The 20,109-nt window shown below is 45.2% G+C and overlaps 1 protein-coding gene and 1 long non-coding RNA gene across 3 annotated transcripts; one reads left to right on the top strand and one right to left on the bottom strand.

The window, feature by feature from the left end:
* Window positions 1–843: 843 nt before the first annotated feature.
* Window positions 844–2,402, bottom strand: LOC102064833 (uncharacterized). The gene is made up of 3 exons (XR_271759.4): window positions 2,028–2,402; window positions 1,623–1,722; window positions 844–1,382 (listed from the first exon to the last, which is right to left on the bottom strand). It is a non-coding gene; the product is annotated as an uncharacterized LOC102064833 (long non-coding RNA).
* Window positions 2,183–18,776, top strand: C14H8orf48 (chromosome 14 C8orf48 homolog). Of its 2 annotated transcripts, XM_014274427.3 has the most exons (7): window positions 2,266–2,328; window positions 2,830–2,889; window positions 3,228–3,465; window positions 3,974–4,117; window positions 13,417–13,622; window positions 15,403–15,555; window positions 16,879–18,776. In XM_014274427.3, the coding sequence occupies exons 3-7, from the start codon at window positions 3,237–3,239 to the stop codon at window positions 16,975–16,977; spliced, it is 831 nt and encodes a 276-aa protein (XP_014129902.2). In that variant the 5' UTR covers window positions 2,266–2,328; window positions 2,830–2,889; window positions 3,228–3,236; the 3' UTR covers window positions 16,978–18,776. The 2 variants fall into 2 exon arrangements, with proteins under 2 accessions (XP_005497163.3, XP_014129902.2); XM_005497106.4 differs by lacking the exon at window positions 2,830–2,889 and having other exon boundaries at window positions 2,183–2,328; window positions 16,879–18,775.
* Window positions 18,777–20,109: the final 1,333 nt, after the last annotated feature.

The raw sequence follows: 20,109 nt of genomic DNA, 5'->3' as shown, positions 1-20,109 counted from the left end.
GTAGAAGGAGACATCAAAAAGCATTTTGCCCACAGCAAGGAATTCAACAATTGTGTTTAAATTTAATATAACAAGTAATAAAGAGTTGAGCTGGAGTCAAAGTCTGTCACTGGCTCTCCCACAATATTATTTATGGCTCTATATGGGCCCAGCTCCATGACTTCAGCAGGCAGAAACCTTAATACCTTGTGACACAACTGGGCTGAGCCATCTAATATCCCCCACAAATCCCTGAAAAACAAACACTCCTTCAAATAATTATGCTGTTCCAACATCATAACTTCCCAGGCAGTGATGAAATGTCCTGGTTTAGGGAAGACCACTGAAAAGCCTTGTCTGTATCCTGGGCTTCAAATCAAAAACCTTTAATATTAGGATCACACTCTGCACTGAATAAATGTCAGAGAAATAAACTTGACGGAACAATATATTTTTCATGCCCTGAAATGAATTTTAAAAAGGACCTAGAACAGGAAACTACAAAGCCTTTAACCTCCAGGGGGAAAAAAATCAAATACCACCCAGGTCACTAATAATCTAATGTCAACTGTTTCCATAAAAAATGGGCAATGCTAAATAATCAAAGCATTTAGTGGGAGCTGTGGGGATCTGGGTTATTCTGTTATTCTGGGTTATTCTCTGTGCATGTTGATTAGATTTTTAAAGAAAAGGAAATGTTTCTCCCAGCCCTGTTTTCCCTGTGGTTTTTAACCCAGAGCATGGAATCTCTCACTTTATTTTCTAGATCCTTCCAGCTCCTCACCTCCCTCAGCCTGGCTGCCACGTTATCTTCTGCAAGGTGAACTTTGGGCTGGGCAGGTTTAGAGCACAAGGCAGGTCTGGCTGATCCAAACTGTACAGAATTCCAGAATTCCATAATCCCAGAATTCCAGATTCCTCTCTCCATGAGCTCCTGGCACTGAGCTGGCTCCTGCAGTTCCCTTCCACTCACACACCCCTCTGATCACTGCTCTGGTTTGAACGGGCAGAAAAGGTACAAGAAATGTTTATCCCACTTAATTTATTTTAATTTCTTGCAGCAAACTACAAGAAAAGGGCCAGTCCCGAGCAGCTCACTCAGCAAAGTGAATGTTACACCCTGAACAATGTGTAGGCACAGCTGTTTATTCCACCACTGCATCAATGCATTTATTACACTCCTGCATCCATCTCATGCTGCCCAATCCTTCTTTGTATGAAATGTAGAGATCAGCACAGAGTTCTCTGTTCCAGGAGACACAAGATCACTTTTGCTGCGCTTCAAATGTGAGACAAGGCAAAATCTCTTGTCCTTTGGCCACGCAGTCCAAACTCAGCATGAGGATAAAACCCCAGTGACAGCAAACACACTGTGCCATCCCAGGAGTGGAGAATCAGCTTTTCTTGAAAAAAAAAAGACTTCAATGAAAAGAAAACCACAAAAGCAAACAAACAAACAAACCAAACAAAAACTCCAAACAAAATCCCCCCAAAAAAAACAACAAACAAGAAAACGCCCAAAACAAACAAAAAAACCCACCCCAAAACAGAAAGTGGTATTAGCTAACCTGAAATAACAATTTTAAAGACTCCAGAATAGAGAAGAGTTGCTTTAATCGTGATATAACCTATGGAAATTGTACCTGAAAACACAGAAAGATTTAATGCCCTGGAATACTTATTTCCATGAAGTGTCACATCCAAGGCCACCTGCCTTCATCTTCTTGGGTGTAATACACTGTCCTAAAGGTTAAAAAAAAGTAATTTAAAAATCCCCTAGTGTTTCTTTAGGCTTTTGTGTCCTTGTGGCAAAGCAGAGCTGGGGCTGAGGGAGAGAATCCAGGGCGGTGTTTTTACCACAAGCCGCTGCCACAGCTCCGGGCAGCCCTTTCTCGGTGTTTGTGCAATGTGGGGATCCTGTGGGGATTAAACACACCCAGGGGGGATCAAACACACCCAGGGGGGATCAAAAACACCCCAGGGGGGATCAAAACCACCCAGGGCAGGGATGAACACCCAGCTCAGCTCCCCCGGCCCTGCTCCCTCACCCTTCGCGAACCGCCGGACTCGCTCCAGCTCCTCAGAGCCCTCTCCAGACCCACACTCGCTGTGGGGCTCAGCCGGGACGAAACGTGCAGCGCAGCACAGCACCAACCCCACAAACCAGCACCATTCAACACCAACCCCACAAATCCGGCACCATTCAACACCGGCCCCACAAACCCGGCAGGATTTCGGGGCCGGATTTTCCGCCTCAGCCGCGGCCGGCCCGAGCTCCGCTCCCCGCCCCGCTCCGCCCTCAGCGCCCGGGGCCGCCCCTTCCCGCCCGCCTGGGGGAGCCGGGCCGGGGTAAGGAGCGAGGTTCTGAGGGTCACAGGGGCAAAAAGCCGCTCTTAGAGCCCGTCCATGAGGGCTGAGAGCAGTGAGGGAAGGGCAGAGCAGCTCCCGGAGCCCGTGAGGGGCGGGCACGGCCTTGGCTCGGGGAGCTGCCGGGCACGGAGCCGCTGCAGGGCTGGAGCCGGGCTGGGAGAGCTGAGGGAGAGAATCCAGGGAGGGCTCAGAGCCCTGCCAGGGCATGGAGGGGCTCCAGGAGAGCTGCAGAGGGACTGGGGAGAAGGATGGAGGGACAGGACACAGGGAATGGCTCCCACTGCCAGAGGGCAGGGCTGGATGGGAGATTGGGAATTGGGAATTGTTCCCTGGCAGGGTGGGCAGGCCCTGGCACAGGTGCCCACCCTGGATCCCTGGCAGTGCCCAAGGCCAGGCTGGACACTGGGGCTGGGAGCAGCCTGGGGTGGTGGAAGGTTTTTTCCCAGTATCTCATTTAACCATCCTCTCTTTCCATTTCAGCTCATTCACCCTTGTTTTGACACTACCTGGTGTTGTAAATAGTCTTACCTTTTCTTCCCTGTAAGTTCCTTTCAGACACTAGAAAGGGGGAAATTTGATTATTTTTTTAATGAAAAATTTTATCCAAGCATTACTGTAATCCACTACAGATTTGCAAAGAGTGCTGCTCAGATTTCACAGCTGATGTTCAGTGCTAGTTGGTTCTGTGCATTTCCCCTGTGGATCTGAGCGTGTGCTGCTCTAATCCCTACTTTGGCTTGATCACGACTGAGTTGTGATTTTACCCACCTGTTGTGGTGGTTAAATCTGGTGAGATGTGGCTGTAACATCCCAAAGTACCTCCCATGTTGCTGTGAGTAATTCTGTGAAACTGACCTTGTTTTTGTTTTTATTTGCAGTGCTGTCCCATGGCAGCCGCCCCAGCAGAGAGCTCCAGGAGCAATGGGAAGGGGCTGGAGCGGAGCCAGAGCCACAGCAGCTCTGCCTTGGACTATTCAGGAGACACCTTTGAGTCCTTCAGCGAGGAGGAGGAGAGTGAAGCACCTGGATCCTGCTGTTCCACAGAGGATTTGGAGGGGGCAGCTGTGTCAGAGGCTTTGGAAAGCTCAGCATCACTGGCAGGCCAAAGTGCTGCAGGTATGCTGAGCTCTCCCTGGCTGAGGCCTGCCTTGCACAGCTCCAGTCAGTGCACTGGGGACTCGAATCAGTAAAAATAAACAGGTGAAAACTGCATGCTGTGCAAAGTGCCCCCCAGATCCGTGCTTCAGACAGCTCCATGGGAAGGACTTGGCCATGGAAATCCTTCCTTAGTAATCTTGTGATGCTGAAATTCTGTTGGTACCTTAAAAAACAAATTCTCCAAGCTACTTTTTACCATGAATGAAAAGTAGCTGGGCCATAAAACAATTTTTCCATGGGATAGCTCCATGATTTGAAATACTGAAGAGGGCTGGGTAGGACCTCAAAGCTGCAGCAGAGGAGGGATAAAGCAGGAGCTGAAATCTGTGGCCTCATCTGTGTGTTGCTGTGGCTCAGGGTTTCTCCTCCCTAGCAGGGAGAGCTGGCACATTCAAGTGGAGGATTATTTGCCACCCACTTTGCTCTCCTCACAATGTGTGTTCAAAGTTGCCTTTTTTCTTTGCAGAGGAGGAGTTTGAAGCAGTGGATCCTGCAGCTGTGGAAAGAGCTGCCATAGGAAAATGGATTGATGCCATGGGAAAGTGGATGGATCTGAAAAATAAAGACACTGGGATTAGGCCAGACAAATCTGCCATCACAACTCCTGCTGGTGAGTTGGGTAACTTCAGCAGAGCCTGTAATTGTTTCTTTTGGAAGGAGATGTAAACTTGACTTAAATTTTATACACAGGCTATTAAATCAAGCCAGCTAATTAGCCTGGCTTAATTAGCCAAGTAATTAAGTGCAAAGTTTCTGTTTTATGCTTTCTTGGAGAGCAGCTTGTCTCCCATATCACACATGGCTCTGATGCTCCCCCCATGTAGTGACATTATCCTGGTGATGCATTACCACAAAACCTGGAAAAGTACATTCAGAAATGTCCCCATGTTTGACACTTAATTGTTTAATTTAATTCAGGTTTTTTCTCTCCAGCTGTAGAGGAAATTTGGGCATTTTTCCCTCCAAAATAAACATGACCTCAGAAATTATTGTGTGACACGGGTGTTCCCCCCTTGTTAATCAGCATTATTGATAATTGAATTATTTGTTTGCCCTGTTCTAGTTCCTTTCCCAAGCTGAGGGAGGCAGTAGGGCTCCAAGTTTGGCAGGAACAATGGAGCAGCTTTACCCAAATAATGATGGAGTGCAGGGAGGAGGAGGAGGAGAAGGGAAAGGAGGAAGCAAGGATCCATTTCCATGTAGCAGTTATGCAAGGAACTGTGAGAGCAGATGGTGGGATGCAAGCCCTGCTAAAGTCTGTCAAAAAGTGGGTCAGAGATGCTATTTTGAATTAAGAAAAAAGAGCAAAAAAGCTGTAACTGAGCAAAAAAATAATGGGAGCAGACGGGGAACCTTCCTCAATCTCCATGTTGATGGGAGGTGAGCACACTTGGAGTTTTGTGGGTCACTGTGGGACAGGGATCCTCCTGCCTGGGCCCTTCATGGTGTGGGATTTGTGCTGCAGCATCCTCAGAGCCCCCCTCTGCCCTAAGGAAGCAGCACTGGCAGGCTGGTGAGAGCAGAGCTCCTTCCCCAGTGTCCGTGCTGGGGCTCCTGACTCATCTCTTGCACTGTCTGCACTCAGGGCAGTGGGAGCAGCTCATCCTGGCCTGCTCCTGCAGGAGAATCTGCCCAAGATCCAGCAGAGCCCTGCTAAATGAGCCTTGCTTGGTCATATCCTATGCAAGCTGTTCCAGCTCCAGAGCTCAGTCCCCAAGGGCACTGGGTGCCAGAAGCCAGCTCGCTCTCAGACCAAGGCCGCGGGTCAGCCCCTAGCAAGCAGGGAGATATTCAGCTCTTAGTGATCAGGCAGCTCTTGTGATTTCAGCTTTGCTTGCTAGGTAGCTTTTCCCTTGGCCTAAGGCTCCAGCAGACGGTAGAGAGAGGAGAAGCAGAAGACGCTGGCTGTTCCACGAGTATGGCTTTATTGTAGGGTCTGTGAAGGGTCTCAGCTCTTCTTCTTCCGAGTTAGTAGGGGTACAGTATGCTACTTTTATACCCTTGGCCTGGATCCAATCCTGACCAATGGCAAAGGTGTTAGAGTGACCATAAGTGACCAATGGTAGGGTTTAACACAATATTGCCTTACATGGCTATAGGGATAAGGTACAAGGCAGATGTCCCTGGAGACAGGAAACTTCTTTGCTGCTGTGTCAGCATTCTATTCTCCAAGGGGCCCTGGCTAAACCTGAGGGGTTTACTACACCCTGTGACTGATTCCTGGAGACAGAGAGCAGGACCTGGTGGGCTCAGAGGCGCTGAGGGGAGGATGAGCCACAGCTGAAGGTTGGGGGTGTTTTCCCTTGGAAGTTGCACTCACTCAGAGGGTTTTATTCACAGAAGGCCTTGCAGATCCCTGTGAGTTCCTCCGCAGGGAATGTGTGTGTCCGGTTATCTCGGCTGTTTGAAGGGCCTGGAAAGGCCCGGGGTGGCCTTGGGGCAGCCCGCGTATCGAAGGACGAGAAGAGGCTTCAGTTCTTCTTTCGGTTTTTATGTTTATTAATTGTTTATCTAAAAGATTTTCTTTCAGCCCGACAGAGCTCTGCTCAGCAGCCAGCCATGAGCACACTGTGCTGCCCTCCGGGGCAGCCACCTATCTTTATACCCATTGTTACGTGTACAATATTCATCATTTTTCCCCAATACCAATTATTCTTATTGCTGGGTGCACTCTCAGTAATAACCAATCCCAAAGTGCCACCATCACCAAAGAAGATGGAGGAGAAGAAGAAGAAGAAGAAGGACAGGACACGCCCCAATTCCTCCATCTTACTTCTCCAAACCCCCCTGTACAGAAATCCTAAACCCTGTGTCTCACCCTCTAATTAACTGATCCCTTCACCATTCACCCCGGTGAAACCCTCCTGTCCTCATACAGGTGTCGTCTCCTGTGTAGGATCAAAGTGCAGCCACCAGACACTTCTGGAACATTCCAGGACTCCCGAGCCCCCCAAGGGTGCTCTCGGTGGCTCGGCATCTCAGGACTGAGATCCTGAGATCCGACATGTGTGCCTTTGGTTGGTGGCTGCTGGTGGCAGGGGGAGGCAGAGAGAGCACTGAGGCTGGAGCAGCAAATCCTGCTCCATGATTTTGAGCTGATGATGCAGAGCTGGCTTGTCCTTGCTGCTCCTGTCACTTGTCCCTGTGGCAGCCTCAGGTACATTGGTGCTTCCAGTGATCCATATGAAGAACACAAAATATGGTTCCTGCTTTTCTTTGATGCAAACACAGTACCCAGCCATGCTATCCCCAAATCAATCATCATCAGCCATGCACTGCATTTTTTAATTGCAGAATATTACCATAAAATAACCACAGCAATTCTTCTGACATCTGTGAATGCTTCTCTTGGACTTAATCCTTCAGCACTTGGTATCCCCCAAACCTTGTACTATTTTAGCAGCTTGGAGATGTTTTTTTGGTGCAGTAGATGAGCTCACCTGGAAGTGGATTGCTGCACAGTGAGTCCCCTCAGAACACTCAGCTCAGTGAATCACTGAGCACACAGGGTGCTCTGAATTGGGGTTTGTTTTGTTGCCTCAAGACTTTCCTTCTCATCTTACTGCTAATAGGGTTAAATGTGATGGGGGAGCAGAAGGTTCTGCTCTGCCTGTAGGAACACTCTGGAATGTCATTTTTATTTTTCATGGTTTTCTTTGTGGGCTGAAAGAAGGAAAACACGCTGGCCTCAGGTGAAGTGAGGAATTTTCATCAGAGTTCTTTGTCCCTGCACCCCAGTGTGGAAGCACGAGCTGTTATTAGGCAAATGCATCACAACAAGAGTGTAAATCCTCCGTTCCACAGAGATTGCTCCATGTTAGTCATCTTTAAAATGTGCTCAGGAAAAGGCAATTCTTCAGCTTGGCTGTATCTGAGAATTCAGGCGGGGCTCTTTAACCCCCTGCCTGCTGCTGTGCTCACCAGCTGCCTCTCCATCAAATGCTTTGCCTGTTTATTTTTCTGCCCTGCTCCTGTAATTGTTCCCTGGAGGGTGGGCAGGCCCTGGCACAGTTGCCCAGAGGAGCTGGAGCTGCCCCTGGATGCCTGGCAGTGCCCAAGGCTGGGTTGGACAGGGTTTGGAGCACCTGGGACAGTGGGAGGTGTCCCAGCGTGGCCCTGGATGGGCTTTGAGGTCCTTGCAGCCCAGCTTGCTGTGTGACTCTGGGATGATTCACTGTGCTGGAGGAGTTTTACTCATTTGAAATTCCTGTTTGTGATGAACAGCCTGACATTTCAGCTGTTTCTCTGCCCTGTGGTACCTGCAGGGGTCTTTCTTGTGTTCTTTGCAGGTCAGGCTGTCAGCATGTTCATCTGAACTGTAAAAATCAATCTAGGGCATTATGAAGATGCAATCTGGAGCTGCAGAGGTAAAACCTTACTGAAGAGCAGTTTCTGATTATTGCCTTCCACAGTTATCTCTTTTTACCTTCTTTAAAATAGAGTATTGGTAAGGAATAATAACAACAAAATGCCTGCCAATTTCCCTGTTAAATCAAAGTTAACATCAAAGGAAAAGGAAACTCATAAATATTTTCTTCTTTTCCTCCCTCCTGGTGGATTTCAAATGTCACACTTAAGTGTGACATTTAAGGAGTTAAAACCCACATAGGTCACTGAAAAAACCTGCAAAAGCTCCACAGGTCACTGAGTTCCCTCAGCAGGGTTTGGGGTGCAGACATGAGGGTTAGCTGGTCTCTCCTGGGCTGCTTCCTGCACTTTGTGGAGCTTTTCTGCCCAAACATTCCACGTTTTGTGACCTTCCTGGGTGAGATGGTGTTGTAATCTTCACTGCAGTGTTGTTCTTGCCTCTCTCCTGGGGCTCTTCTCCATTCTCTGCAGCACAGTCCTTCCTTTCTTCTCAGGGGCTCCTCCTGGGCTCTTGACCCACCCCTATTTATCTCAGTTACCTTCACGAGCTACAGCTGCTGCCCAACTAAGGACCCTGCAGCTGCAGCTCGTTTGGAGCAACTCAGAACCACAAGGTCTTACAATACAACATATATTCAGGCCCCCACATTTCCCCCCTTTTCTTTTAACAATTATACAATTACAATATGCATACAGTCCCAGCTCTCAGCTGTCCTAGATACATACATAGAATATATGCATATCCCTATACAGTCCCAGCTCTCAGGCTGCCACAGCTCTCGGCTGTCTTTCGATGTTCCAAGGCTCTTTTCTTTAAAGGCCATATTCTTCCAGCTTTCTGCTGCTACAGCTCCTTAATTCAAAGGCCATATTATATTCTGCAGTCCCAGCTCTCAGGCTGCCACAGCTCTCGGCTGTCCGGGGGATTCCATACCTTCTTTCAATGTTTGGCTGCATGTTCTTCCTCACACGGGGCACCAGTTGTTGTAATCTTCGCTGCAGCTCGTTTGGAGCAACTCGGACCCACACAGGTCTTACAATACAACATATATTCAGGCCCCCACAAGATGGGGCTGGGGTTGCTGCTGTGCTGCTGTCACTTGGGCTGCTCTTGTCACCTGCTCTGCCTTACTGAGAGGGAACACTGGATTTGGAGTAACAAACATCAGGAAAATGTCCTTGTGGAGCAGCCATGGCCACTGGCAGGGATTCTGTGCATTGCAGCAGGTCTGGATCACACATGGAAAACAGGGAATGTACATGGAATAAACCCAACCCAAAGCAGGAGCTGGGATCCCCTGGGCAGGTGAACCTCCCACACCTGGGGGAGATCTGAATGTGCAAATATTTCAGTTAAAAGACAAACTTTCCTCATCTTTATTTTGGGTTTCTTTCAGAAAAATTCCAGTCCTTGATCCCTAATTGATATTCTTTCTGAACTTGCTGTTAAGCAGGAGTTCATGTGGAGGAATAACTCCAGCCCTGAGTCGTGCAGTGAGGTTTAAAAATTGCTGCTCCCTTCCCCGGTGTTTGTTCTGAAGTCTGGAGGTGCAGATGAGCAGATGGGTGGGTGTGTGGCAGCACAGGATTTATGCATTATTAGAAACCAATTCTTAATAAAATTGCACTTGTGGATGTCAGAAGAACCTCAAGTGAGTTATTCAGGCTGGTATTAAACTGTCACTAAATGCTCAGTGGACCTGATGTGTTTTACTTCTCCCTCTGACTACTCAAATGCTTTTGTTCTGGGTTTTTTCCCCCCTCACAATGGTAACTTTTTCATCTTTTTATTCATTCTGTGTTCAGCATAAATGAACCTGCCAGGAATGTTTCATTAGTGGGATTAAATCCAGTAGTGGCACATGATTTCCACTTTTTTACACAATTCTTGTAAGGAAAATCACCTGATGACTGACATGGAGGTTTCCACTCACATATTTATGATGCTCCCTCAGAATTTTTTTTTAAATTAAATTCCATTTTAAGGTGTTGCTAATTCTCGTTTATGTGTCTATAAATTGTCTCCTTTTAATCATTTTGATGCATCATCTTAGAATTTCCACTTTTTTACACAATTCTTGTAAGGAAAATCACCTGATGACTGACATGGAGGTTTCCACTCAGATATTTATGATGCTCCCTCAGAATTTTTTTAAAATTAAAAATTTTAAATTTTAAAGAATTTTAAAGAATTAGCAACACCTTAAAATGGAATTTTAAGGTGGTGGTAATTCTTATTTATGTGTCTATAAATTGTCTCCTTTTAATCATTTTAATACATCATCTTAGGATTTCCACTTTTTTACACAATTCTTGTAAGGAAAATCACCTGATGACTGACATGGAGGTTTCTACTCACATATTTATGATGCTCCCTCAGAATTTTTTAAAATTAAATTTCCTTTTAAGGGGTTGCTAATTCTCATTTATGTGTCTATAAATTGTCTCTCCTTTTAATAATTTTGATACATCATCTTGGGATTTCCACTTTTTTACACAATTCTTGTAAGGAAAATCACCTGATGACTGACATGGAGGTTTCCACTCAGATGTTTATGATGCTCCCTCAGAATTTTTTTAAAATTAAAAATTTTAAATTTTAAAGAATTAGCAGCACCTTAAAATGGAATTTTAAGGTATTGCTAATTCTTATTTGTGTGTCTATAAATTGTCTTTCCTTTTAATCATTTTAATACATCATCTTGGGATTTCCACTTTTTTACACAATTCTTGTAAGGAAAATCACCTGATGACTAAAATGGAGATTTCCACTCACATATTTATGATGCTCCCTCAGAATTTTTTAAAATTAAATTTCCTTTTAAGGTGTTGCTAATTCTTGTTAATGTGCCTATAAATTGTCTCCTTTTAATAATTTTGATACATCATCTTGGGATTTCCACTTTTTTACACAATTCTTGTAAGGAACATCACCTGATGACTGACATGGAGGTTTCCACTCACATATTTATGATGCTCCCTTAGAATTTTTTTAAAATTAAAAATTTTAAATTTTAAAGAATTCTAAAGAATTCTTTAAAATTCTAAAATTTTAAATTCTTTAAAATTTTAGAATTTTAAAGAATTAGCAACACATTAAAATGGAATTTTAAGGTGTTGCTAATTCTTATTTGTGTGTCTATAAATTGTCTTTCCTTTTAATCATTTTAATACATCATCTTGGGATTTCCACTTTTTTACACAATTCTTGTAAGGAAAATCATCTGATGACTAAAATGGAGGTTTCCACTCACATATTTATGATGCTCCCTCAGAATTTTTTTAAAATTTTAAATTCTTTAAGATTTTAAAATTTTAAAGAATTAGCAACACCTTAAAATTCCATTTTAAGGTGTTGCTAATTCTTATTGACGTGTCTATAAATTGTCTCCTTTTAATAATTTTGATACATCATCTTAGGATTTCTACTTTTTTGCACAATTCTTGTAAGGAAAATCACCTGATGACTGACATGGAGGTTTCCACTCAGATGTTTATGATGCTCCCTCAGAATTTTTTAAAAATTAAATTTCATTTTAAGGTGTTGCTGATTCTTATTTGTGTGTCTATAAATTGTCTCCTTTTAATCATTTTCATACATCATCTTAGGAGGAGTAAATAGCTTTGTGATGCTCAATTCTGAACTTCAACATATTTCCCATGTTGTCCGTGAAACCACAAAATTCCTGTTTTACTTTTAATTATGGATTCCCTTTTCCTTTAGAAACACTGGATTTCTGAGGAGATGCTCGGTTTCCTTGCAGAATTCCACAACTGTCCTGTGGAATATATGAAATACTGGGGTTTTTTCTGGGATACTCAGAGCTAAATAAATCCCATGGAGTTTGGGGGAAGTTTTCTATTCCACTTGTTCAGTGGTTTGAAGATTTGTGTGGTGGGACTGGAATGCCAAGTCTGGAAATTTAATATAATTTAATTTAATTTAATTTAATCCTGAACAGACAGAACATGGAGGGTTGTTCAAGTGATCCAACCCAAGCTCCCAGCAGGAATTTTGGGGTCACCACCTGCCTGATTTTGGGGGAAATCTGCCCATGGAAACCTGCAGAGCCCCATGCTGAGCTGCTGCCATGAAATCCTGCCCTGCCTCTGGAAAATCTCCCCCAAAGCCCTGAGTGAAGCTGGAAATCCATCCCAACCCACCCAGCTGAAGTCTGATCTCTCTTTTATTTATTTCTATGTGCCCCTGGGAAGGATAAGGGAAGATGAAAAAGGGAATGATGGTTTTGAAATAAGATCTCCTAAAGAATTTAGGAAATGATTGTTGAAGCTTTAGATAAGAAGTGTTTTCTAATTGCATTTTCTCCCAAAAAAATGGCCTTGCTGGAGTTTGTGGAATTTATTGGAGGTGTTTCCAGGGTGCCTTCAGTGGACACTGCTCTAATTTTTCTTACAAATTGCTCCTTAAAGTTATTGATGAGATCTCTCTTGATATATTAATTCATTTGGGTTTAGCAAGGTGCAGTTTCAGGTGGTGAGGTGCTAAATCTGCATTATTGGCAGCCAGTTCATTTAATGTCTTAGTGTTTAACTGCTGGCTTTGCTAATCTGTTTATCCTGGGCCATGAACCTTTTGTCTTTTTATTTCCTCACATCTTTGGAACCTCTTTTAGAGCCATTTGTTGTGCATGTTCCTACAGCTCCCAGCCAGATTTGTGCTTAAATTCTGATTTTGGAGCCAGTTATTGTGCAAGTTCCTGCAGCTCCCATCCCCATTTGTGTTTAAATTCTGATTTTTGAGTCATTTATTGTTACTGGTTACTGCAACTGCCATCCCCATTTGTGTAAATTCTGATTTTAGAGCCAATTATTGTAAAAGTTCCTACAGCTCCCATCCACATTTGTGTTTAAATTCTGATTTTAGAGCCAACTATTCTGCAGGTTCCTACAGCTGCCATCCCTATTTGTGTTAAAATTCTGATTTTGGAGCCTCTTTTAGAGCCATTTGTTGTGCAGGTTCCTACAGCTCCCATCCAGATTTGTGTTTAAATTCTGATTTTAGAACCATTTATTGTGCAAGTTCTTACAGCTGCCATCCGCATTGTGTTTAAATTCTGATTTTGGAGCCTCTTTTAGGGCCATTTATTGTGCACGTTTGTACAGCTCCCAACTCCATTTGTGTTTAAATTCTGATTTTGGAGCCATTTATTGTGCAGGTCCCTACAGCTCCCTTCCTTATTTCAGTCTAAATTCTGATTTTGGAGCCTGTTTTAGCGCCATTTATTGTGCAGGTTCCCACAGCTGCCATCCCATTTGTGTTTTAATTCTGATTTTGAGCCATTTATTGTGCAGGTTCCTACAGCTCTCATCTCCATTTGTGTAAATTATTATTTTAGGGCCATTCACTGTGCAGGCTCCCAGAGCTGCCCTCACACCCCTCATGTGTTCAGCCCTGCGCTGCCGCAGGCGGGGCCTGCCCTGCCTTTGGCCCTCGCTGTCCCTCAGGAGCTCCGGCGGCTGCAGAGCTGCCGTTCCTCTGTCCCTGGCACAGCCCCTGACGCCTTTCCCTGTTGCTTGCAGGAGTTTCTGGGCTGTCCCAGGCCGAGCTGGGAGCCCTGGGCCGTTTCTGCAGCAGCAGGATCAGCAGCATGCAGCAGGCACACAGGGCCAGGAGGCTGCACTGCAGGGCCCCAGCAAGGCAGGCCGAGCCAGCACAGCCCTGTGCTGTTCCTGCCCAGCTGATGAACAGGATCCTGCTGGAAAACACCAGGGAGGCTCTGAAACAGGTACTGGGGGAGGCAAAGGGACATTTCCCCGAAATTCTGGGAGATATGCTTCAGAAATAAACCATAATAACAGGATCAAGGCAGGCAGACCTTACTGATGCCAGGCTCAGGCCTCTGGAAGAGGTTTTGGGTTGACAGCCCAAGATTTAATCTTCTCATTTCTTAGACATTGTCACAGACACATTTAATGAAAAATCCTTTCCTTGGGACTTTTCCTCCTGAGAAGCTGGGAGGCCTCAGGAACAAAATGCAAACAATGGTTATCTGCTGCTGTGGAATGCAACAGGTGCATCTGGGATTGGGCTCATGTGGTTGTTTCTAATTAATGGCCAATCACTGTCAGCTGGCTTGGACTCTGTCTGAGACACAAACCTTTGTTATCATTCCATTCCTTTTCTATTCTTAGCCAGCCTTCTGATGAAATCCTCTCTTCTATTCTTTTAGTATAGTTTTAATATAATATATATCATAAAATAATAAATCAGCCTTCTGAAACATGGAGTCAGATCCTCATCCCTTCCCTCATCCTCAGGCCCCTGTGAACACGGTCACAATACATCACTTTAGATGCTAGCAAATAATCACCATAAACTGTTGTCTGCTGATAAAATCCTGATTTGTGTGATTGAGCAAGGCTGGGGTCATCATTTATTTTACAAGAAGCCCTGGGCCAGCTGAAGGAAAAAGCCTTTTTCTCTGATTGTGTTTGGCCCTGTTATTTATCAAATTATTCTGCTTATTATTTGTTGTGAAGTCTTTGGGACTCCAGGATTAGAAGAATTCCAAAACCAGACCCTCCCTGTGCTCCCAGCTTTCTCAGGTATTAGATAATATTGATAACAACTGTTCCAATAAAATCTTGCTGACCCCAGCCTCTGTCTCATCTTTACCCTAGTCAAATCTCATTTTTTGTCACCAGCCCAGTGGTTTTTTCCCACCACAGGATGGGTTTTATGCCCCAGCTCCTCCCCTCAGCCCAGCACCTAAAAATAACACTTTAAAGTCAGTTCTGATGTGATAATTATTTCAGCCTTCCTGAAATTTTAAAACAATTTTGACATTTCAGCCATCTGCTTTTTAAATTTCTGTTAATGTTAACCTTCCTTGCAAATTTAGTGGATTTTTTTATTTTCTCTTTGTCTTCCATTGTGGGAATGCATTCCCTGAGAAAAGTGTCTTCATCTGCTTGCTTCTGTCTGTAGCTCCACACAACATTTTTGTGCAGAGAAGTCAGGGCAAAGGGGACAGAGAGGCTGGGATGGCACTTCCTTGGGCTGATTCCTCTCTCTTTGTAGCAATTGAATGTGTTTGTGGAGCCAGCTGGAATCTGAGTCAATTAGATCAGATAAAACCATTGATATTTCATAAAAGCACAAACCCTGGGATTTGTGTAATGCTGTTAAATAAGCTCAAGATTTCCTGGTGGATAAGCTGACCCAGGAATCACTGAGCAGCACTGATTATCTCACACACAGAGCTGCAGAGTCTGGGCTGGATCCTGCCTCAGAGCTGCATGTTTGAACTAATGGCTCAGAGTTTATTTGCCTCTTAATTTATTTATAAAATGTATAAATATCATTTATAATCATAGCCCCTCTGGTTGCTGCTTAAAGCCTTGCACACAGCCAGCATAGGAGCAGTTATAGATGATGGAATTGTGACTCTGAATTATTTTAGCACTGCCTAAAAAGCCAGTTTTTGTCTTTAGTGTATTTTTATTGATTGTTCTCAAAGTTGCCAGGCCAGAGATTGCTCATGGCATCAAAGTTTCCTCTTCCAGGTGACAGAAGCTGAAATCCATGAGGTTTCAACCTGTCCTGGCTGCCAGCAGAAGGAAGCAGAGCTGGCCAAGGTTGCCTTTCTCAGGCAAAAAAAGACTTTGCTGGAAGGTGCTTTAATCCAAGAGAAACTGGAAGAACAGTTTTACTCCAGGGTAAGCAAATATTGCTGAAAAAAACAATTCATGCTACATTTTATAGGTGCTGTAATGAAAGAATCTGTAATTCAGATTCTCCCTGCAGTGAGATCAGTGCAAACCAAAATAGGATTTGGGTCCATTTCAGTAATGAAATGCTTGGGACCAACATTCTCCTCAAGTCATTGGAGCTGCTGGAAGCTGAAGGTTTGGCTCCCTTTTGATTGTGCCTCCCCAGTTTGTTTTCTGTGCAAGCTGAAATTGCAAATTAAATGAGGTGACAGGAGGTGACTGCCCCTACTGGGCTTCCTTGCTCACCCTTGGGGAATCTTGGACACTGCAATGTGTGATGGAGGCTGAGGTTTTTCTGCAATACTGGGATTTTTTCTGAGATTTCTGCTTGCCATTCCTGTCTCTGTGCCAGTGTCCCAGGGATGGAAGCTCTGTGGGTAGGAATTGCCTCTGGAGCAGCTGGGGGAGCAATGAAATGTGCAGAATTCCCTGGGCCTCTATGGCTGCTCTTCAGGAGGATCCTTGTGGCCATGATATTTTCTGAAAAATCCTTTCCTTAGGATTTTTCCTCCTGAGAAGCTGGGAGGCCTCAGGAACAAAATGCAAACATTGATTATCTGCTGCTGTGGAATGCAACAGGTGCATCTGGGATTGGTCTCATGTGGTTGTTGCTAATTAAAGGCCAATCACAGTCAGCTGGCTCAGACTCTCTGTCCCAGACACAAACCTTTGCTTTCATTCTTTCCTTCTGATGAAATCCTTTCTTCTATTCTTTTAGTATAGTTTTAATATAATATATATCATAAAATAATAAATCAGCCTTCTGAAACATGGAGTCAGATCCTCATCTCTTCCCTCACCCTCAGACCCCTGTGAGCACCATCACACATCCTCCTGATGGCAGAGCTCTTCTTTCCCTCCTTGGGAGGGGGAGCCTGAAGGGAGGACCCTTCCTGCAGCTCCCAGCTCTCTTCCCATGTTGAGCAAGCTGGGAGTTTGTGCTGTACCACACATTCCTTTCTTCCCTAGTGTAATTCCACTCTCCAGCATTTTGACTCTACTTCACTCCCTACCTAAGATTTGAGAGCTTCAGCCTCAGGTGAAGCTTCACTTTTTCCCTTTTTTCCCCCATGCAAGGCCAGCTGCTTTTCCCTGTCCCTCCTCAGGGAAGAATCCTGCTTTTTGGGCCAGAGTTTTTAATCAGAATCCTTTCAAAGCCACCAAAGGGTGTGGAGCAGTGCTGCCCCTCTGGCTGGGGTGTGTGCTGCAGGCCATGAGCAATGGCAGGGATACAATCCTGAATTATCCCATGTTTGCTTTCTGTTTCAGGACATGCTCACACTTCTAGGAGAAGCACTCAGAAGCTTTCCCAAACCTTCAGAGGATCGCAGGGATTTGTGGCAAAGGCTGAAGGAGTGGAAAGACTGAATGGATCATAACTCCAGTGGGTGAAGAACTGGGAGAGCCTCCTGTGGACAGTCAGCTCCAGAATTCCAATGATTTTGGATCTGAGCTGCTGTGGCAGTGATGGATTGGCTGCTGCTTTAATATTCCTGCAGGTGGAACCAGATCTGCCTGCCTGGGCTGTGAGTCAACCTCTCCTCAATGCAAATGTTGCAGGATATTGTAATCCATCTCCATGGGTTTCTCAGGTTCCAGAAACCAGCAGTTTCCATTATTAATCTGGCAAGGCAGAAGAATTGTTTTTTGGGGGATTGCTGTGGGATTGCAGAGCAGCTCCCAGCTGCCTCCATCCATAAGGAAAATAAATGATTCTGTTTGCCAGGGCAGGGAGGTGTAATCACTGCATCTCAGCTCAGGCTCTGCCCACTGCCTCGTGGAAAATTGAAAGTGAGAGCCCCAGGTGGAGGACAAAAAGCAAAGTTAACTATAAAAAGCAGTAAAATGAAATGAAGTATTTATAGAAGGGAATTAATGAGGTTGTAACAGAAATTAATCAGCAGGACTGGGGGTGCCAATGGGATGAGAAATGATAATAAATTAATCATGGAATCTATATAGGATAGAGAAAAACAAGCAACAGATGAAAACTGGGAGAAGAATTGGAAGAAAATACTTTGGAATTTGTTGGAGTTTCTCAAGACGAAGAAATCACTGTTGTTCAAAGATGATCTGGGTTTCAGTACACATCCAAATAAATGGAATTATGATGGGAATGTTTGGGTTAGACAGTGAAATAAATCATCCTCACTGTGCCCTCCAGAGCCTGGTGCTGCTCTGTGGGCAGCTCTGCAGCCCTTTGTGACCAAAGCTGAGAGCAGGGGCTCAGCCATGGCCTCAGCCTCCCATTTCCTGACTTCTCTGCATTCCCATCTCTGTGGAAATCCTAGAGGAATATCCCTATCTATGAACCCACACTGTGTTTTTGTGCCAAAGCAGAGGGAATGAAATCCCCCTGTTGCATTTCCTTCCCCTGTTTTGGGACCAGAGCCCTCACTGCTGCCTTAAGGGGGGTTTGTATTTCATGGAATTGTTTCCCTCCTCTGCTCTGGATTGTTTATCAGAGTCCTTGAGGGCTGTGCAGCCTCTTGTTCTCCCTTCCCACAAACCATGGAAAACCTGGAGGGAAATGCTGGGATATAAACAAAGAAGGCAGCAAAGTTCTGCCTTCTGCTGCTTAAAAATCTGCTCAGAGTGCTTTCCCTGGGAGTGGATCCTGAGCAGGGGGAGCCCAGCCCAGCCCTGAGTTCCTCAGTGCTGCTTGTCCTTGCAAACACCTTCAGTAGTCCATAAAATACTGCCCCAACAGCATCCCCTTTGGAATTGTCCCTGCAGGGCACCTGGACAATGAATAAACTCTGCTTGTTCCTTCCTGTTGCTCTGGGATCCTTGGAAATGTTTAAATCCCTTAAATCTCCTGCTTTCCAGTCTCCCCCTGGGTGCCCCACTGTGGGATCTCAGCACCTCAGGACTGAGGTGTCACCGAGAGCACCCTTGGGGGGCTCGGGAGTCCTGGAATGTTCCAGAAGTGTCTGGTGGCTGGACTTTGATCCTACACGGGAGACGACACCTGTATGAGGACAGGAGGGTTTCACCGGGGTGAATGGTGAAGGGATTGGTTAATTAGAGGGTGAGACACAGGGTTTAGGATTTCTGTACAGGGGGGTTTAGAGAAGTAAGATGGAGGAATTGGGGCGTGTCCTGTCCTCCTTCTTCTTCTTCTCCTCCTCCATCTTCTGTGGTGATGGTGGCACTTTGGGATTGGTCATTACTAAAAGTGCACTGGTCAATAAGGGTGAAAGGTATTGGGGAAAAATGATAAATATTGTACACGTAACTTTGGGTATAAAGATAGGTGACTGTCCGGAGGGGGCACAGTGTGCTCATGGCTGGCTGCTGAGCAGGGCTCTGTCGGGCCGAAAGAAAATCTTTTAGATAAACATTTAATAAACATAAAAACCGAAAGAAGAACTGAAGCCTCTTCTCGTCCTTTGATACGCGGCTGCCCCAAGGCCACCCCGGGCCTTTCCAGGCCCCTCAAACAGCCGAAAACCGGACACCCCACCTCTGTTCCTTGTTTTGCTCTGCACTCCCTGGTTCCCTGAGCCTCTGGGAGTCTCTGCACACACTGGATGGGAGAGGCACCAGAATTTCAGGTGGGGCCTTGGAAGGGCTGTCAGGTGTACAGGAGGTGATCAGGAACTGAATCCTTGGAAATTGGCATTTTGGAGCACAGATTTGAGCCCTTGCAGACCCACAAAGAGTGACTTCCATGCACATGTTGATATTTCTGTTTTCAGAGCACAGAACCTTTCTGGAGCTACTGGAATTCCTTTGCAGCTGCTGCTGTCAGCCTTTCTGTAAATGCTGAACTGTGAGTTATTTGGGTTATGTGGCTGACAGTGTTTGCCTGTGGAGTCACACACAGTGCCTGCACAGCTCCTGTTTGTTTGCATAAATGGTACAAACAGAACTCAGGTAACTCCTCAGCAAAATCAAAGCAGATTTTGCTGATGGCTGTTGGATGCATTTTCCTGCTGCTCACTACAGTTGTTTCATTCTTTTATCAGCAGTGACTCTGAGATCTGAGTGTTTTCTTTATGCAATGGAATGAATGATCTGATCTCCTCAATAATTTATTTTCTAATCCCGCGTTTTTTGAGGCTGGAGATCCAAAACTCTGCCATGTGGGAAAGAGGATGGGTGATGTATTTTCCTTTTTCCCCTTCCAGGAGCTCCTCCCTCCAGCAGAAGATATTTCTTTTGATCCAAAGAAACCTCAAAACTCTGGTCAAGGAATATTGGCTCATCTGCTGCCTGGTTTGTGCTTGCTGGGGCATAAAAGGAGCAGGGTGGCTCAAGAGGGATTCCTTGGGAGAAGCAGCTGTGCCTGTGAAACAAATCAATCTGCTTCTTCAAAGTGCTCTGCAGCTTTGCCTTTGTGCCTTTCATGGCACCCCGAGCTGGATGATTTCATCTTCTGGATGATTGCTGATAGTGGGGTTCATTGCTCTGTGCTCACACAGAAGGTTTCTCCCATCTCAGTTGTTTCCTGCTCTGTGGATGCTGATATCCACTTCTGGGGTGTTGGATTTTATA

This window comes from Zonotrichia albicollis, chromosome 14, assembly GCF_047830755.1.
Source record: "Zonotrichia albicollis isolate bZonAlb1 chromosome 14, bZonAlb1.hap1, whole genome shotgun sequence".
NCBI lineage: Eukaryota > Metazoa > Chordata > Aves > Passeriformes > Passerellidae > Zonotrichia > Zonotrichia albicollis.
Note: the sequence above shows the minus strand (reverse complement) of the source record. Positions and strands in the feature narration are given on the sequence as shown.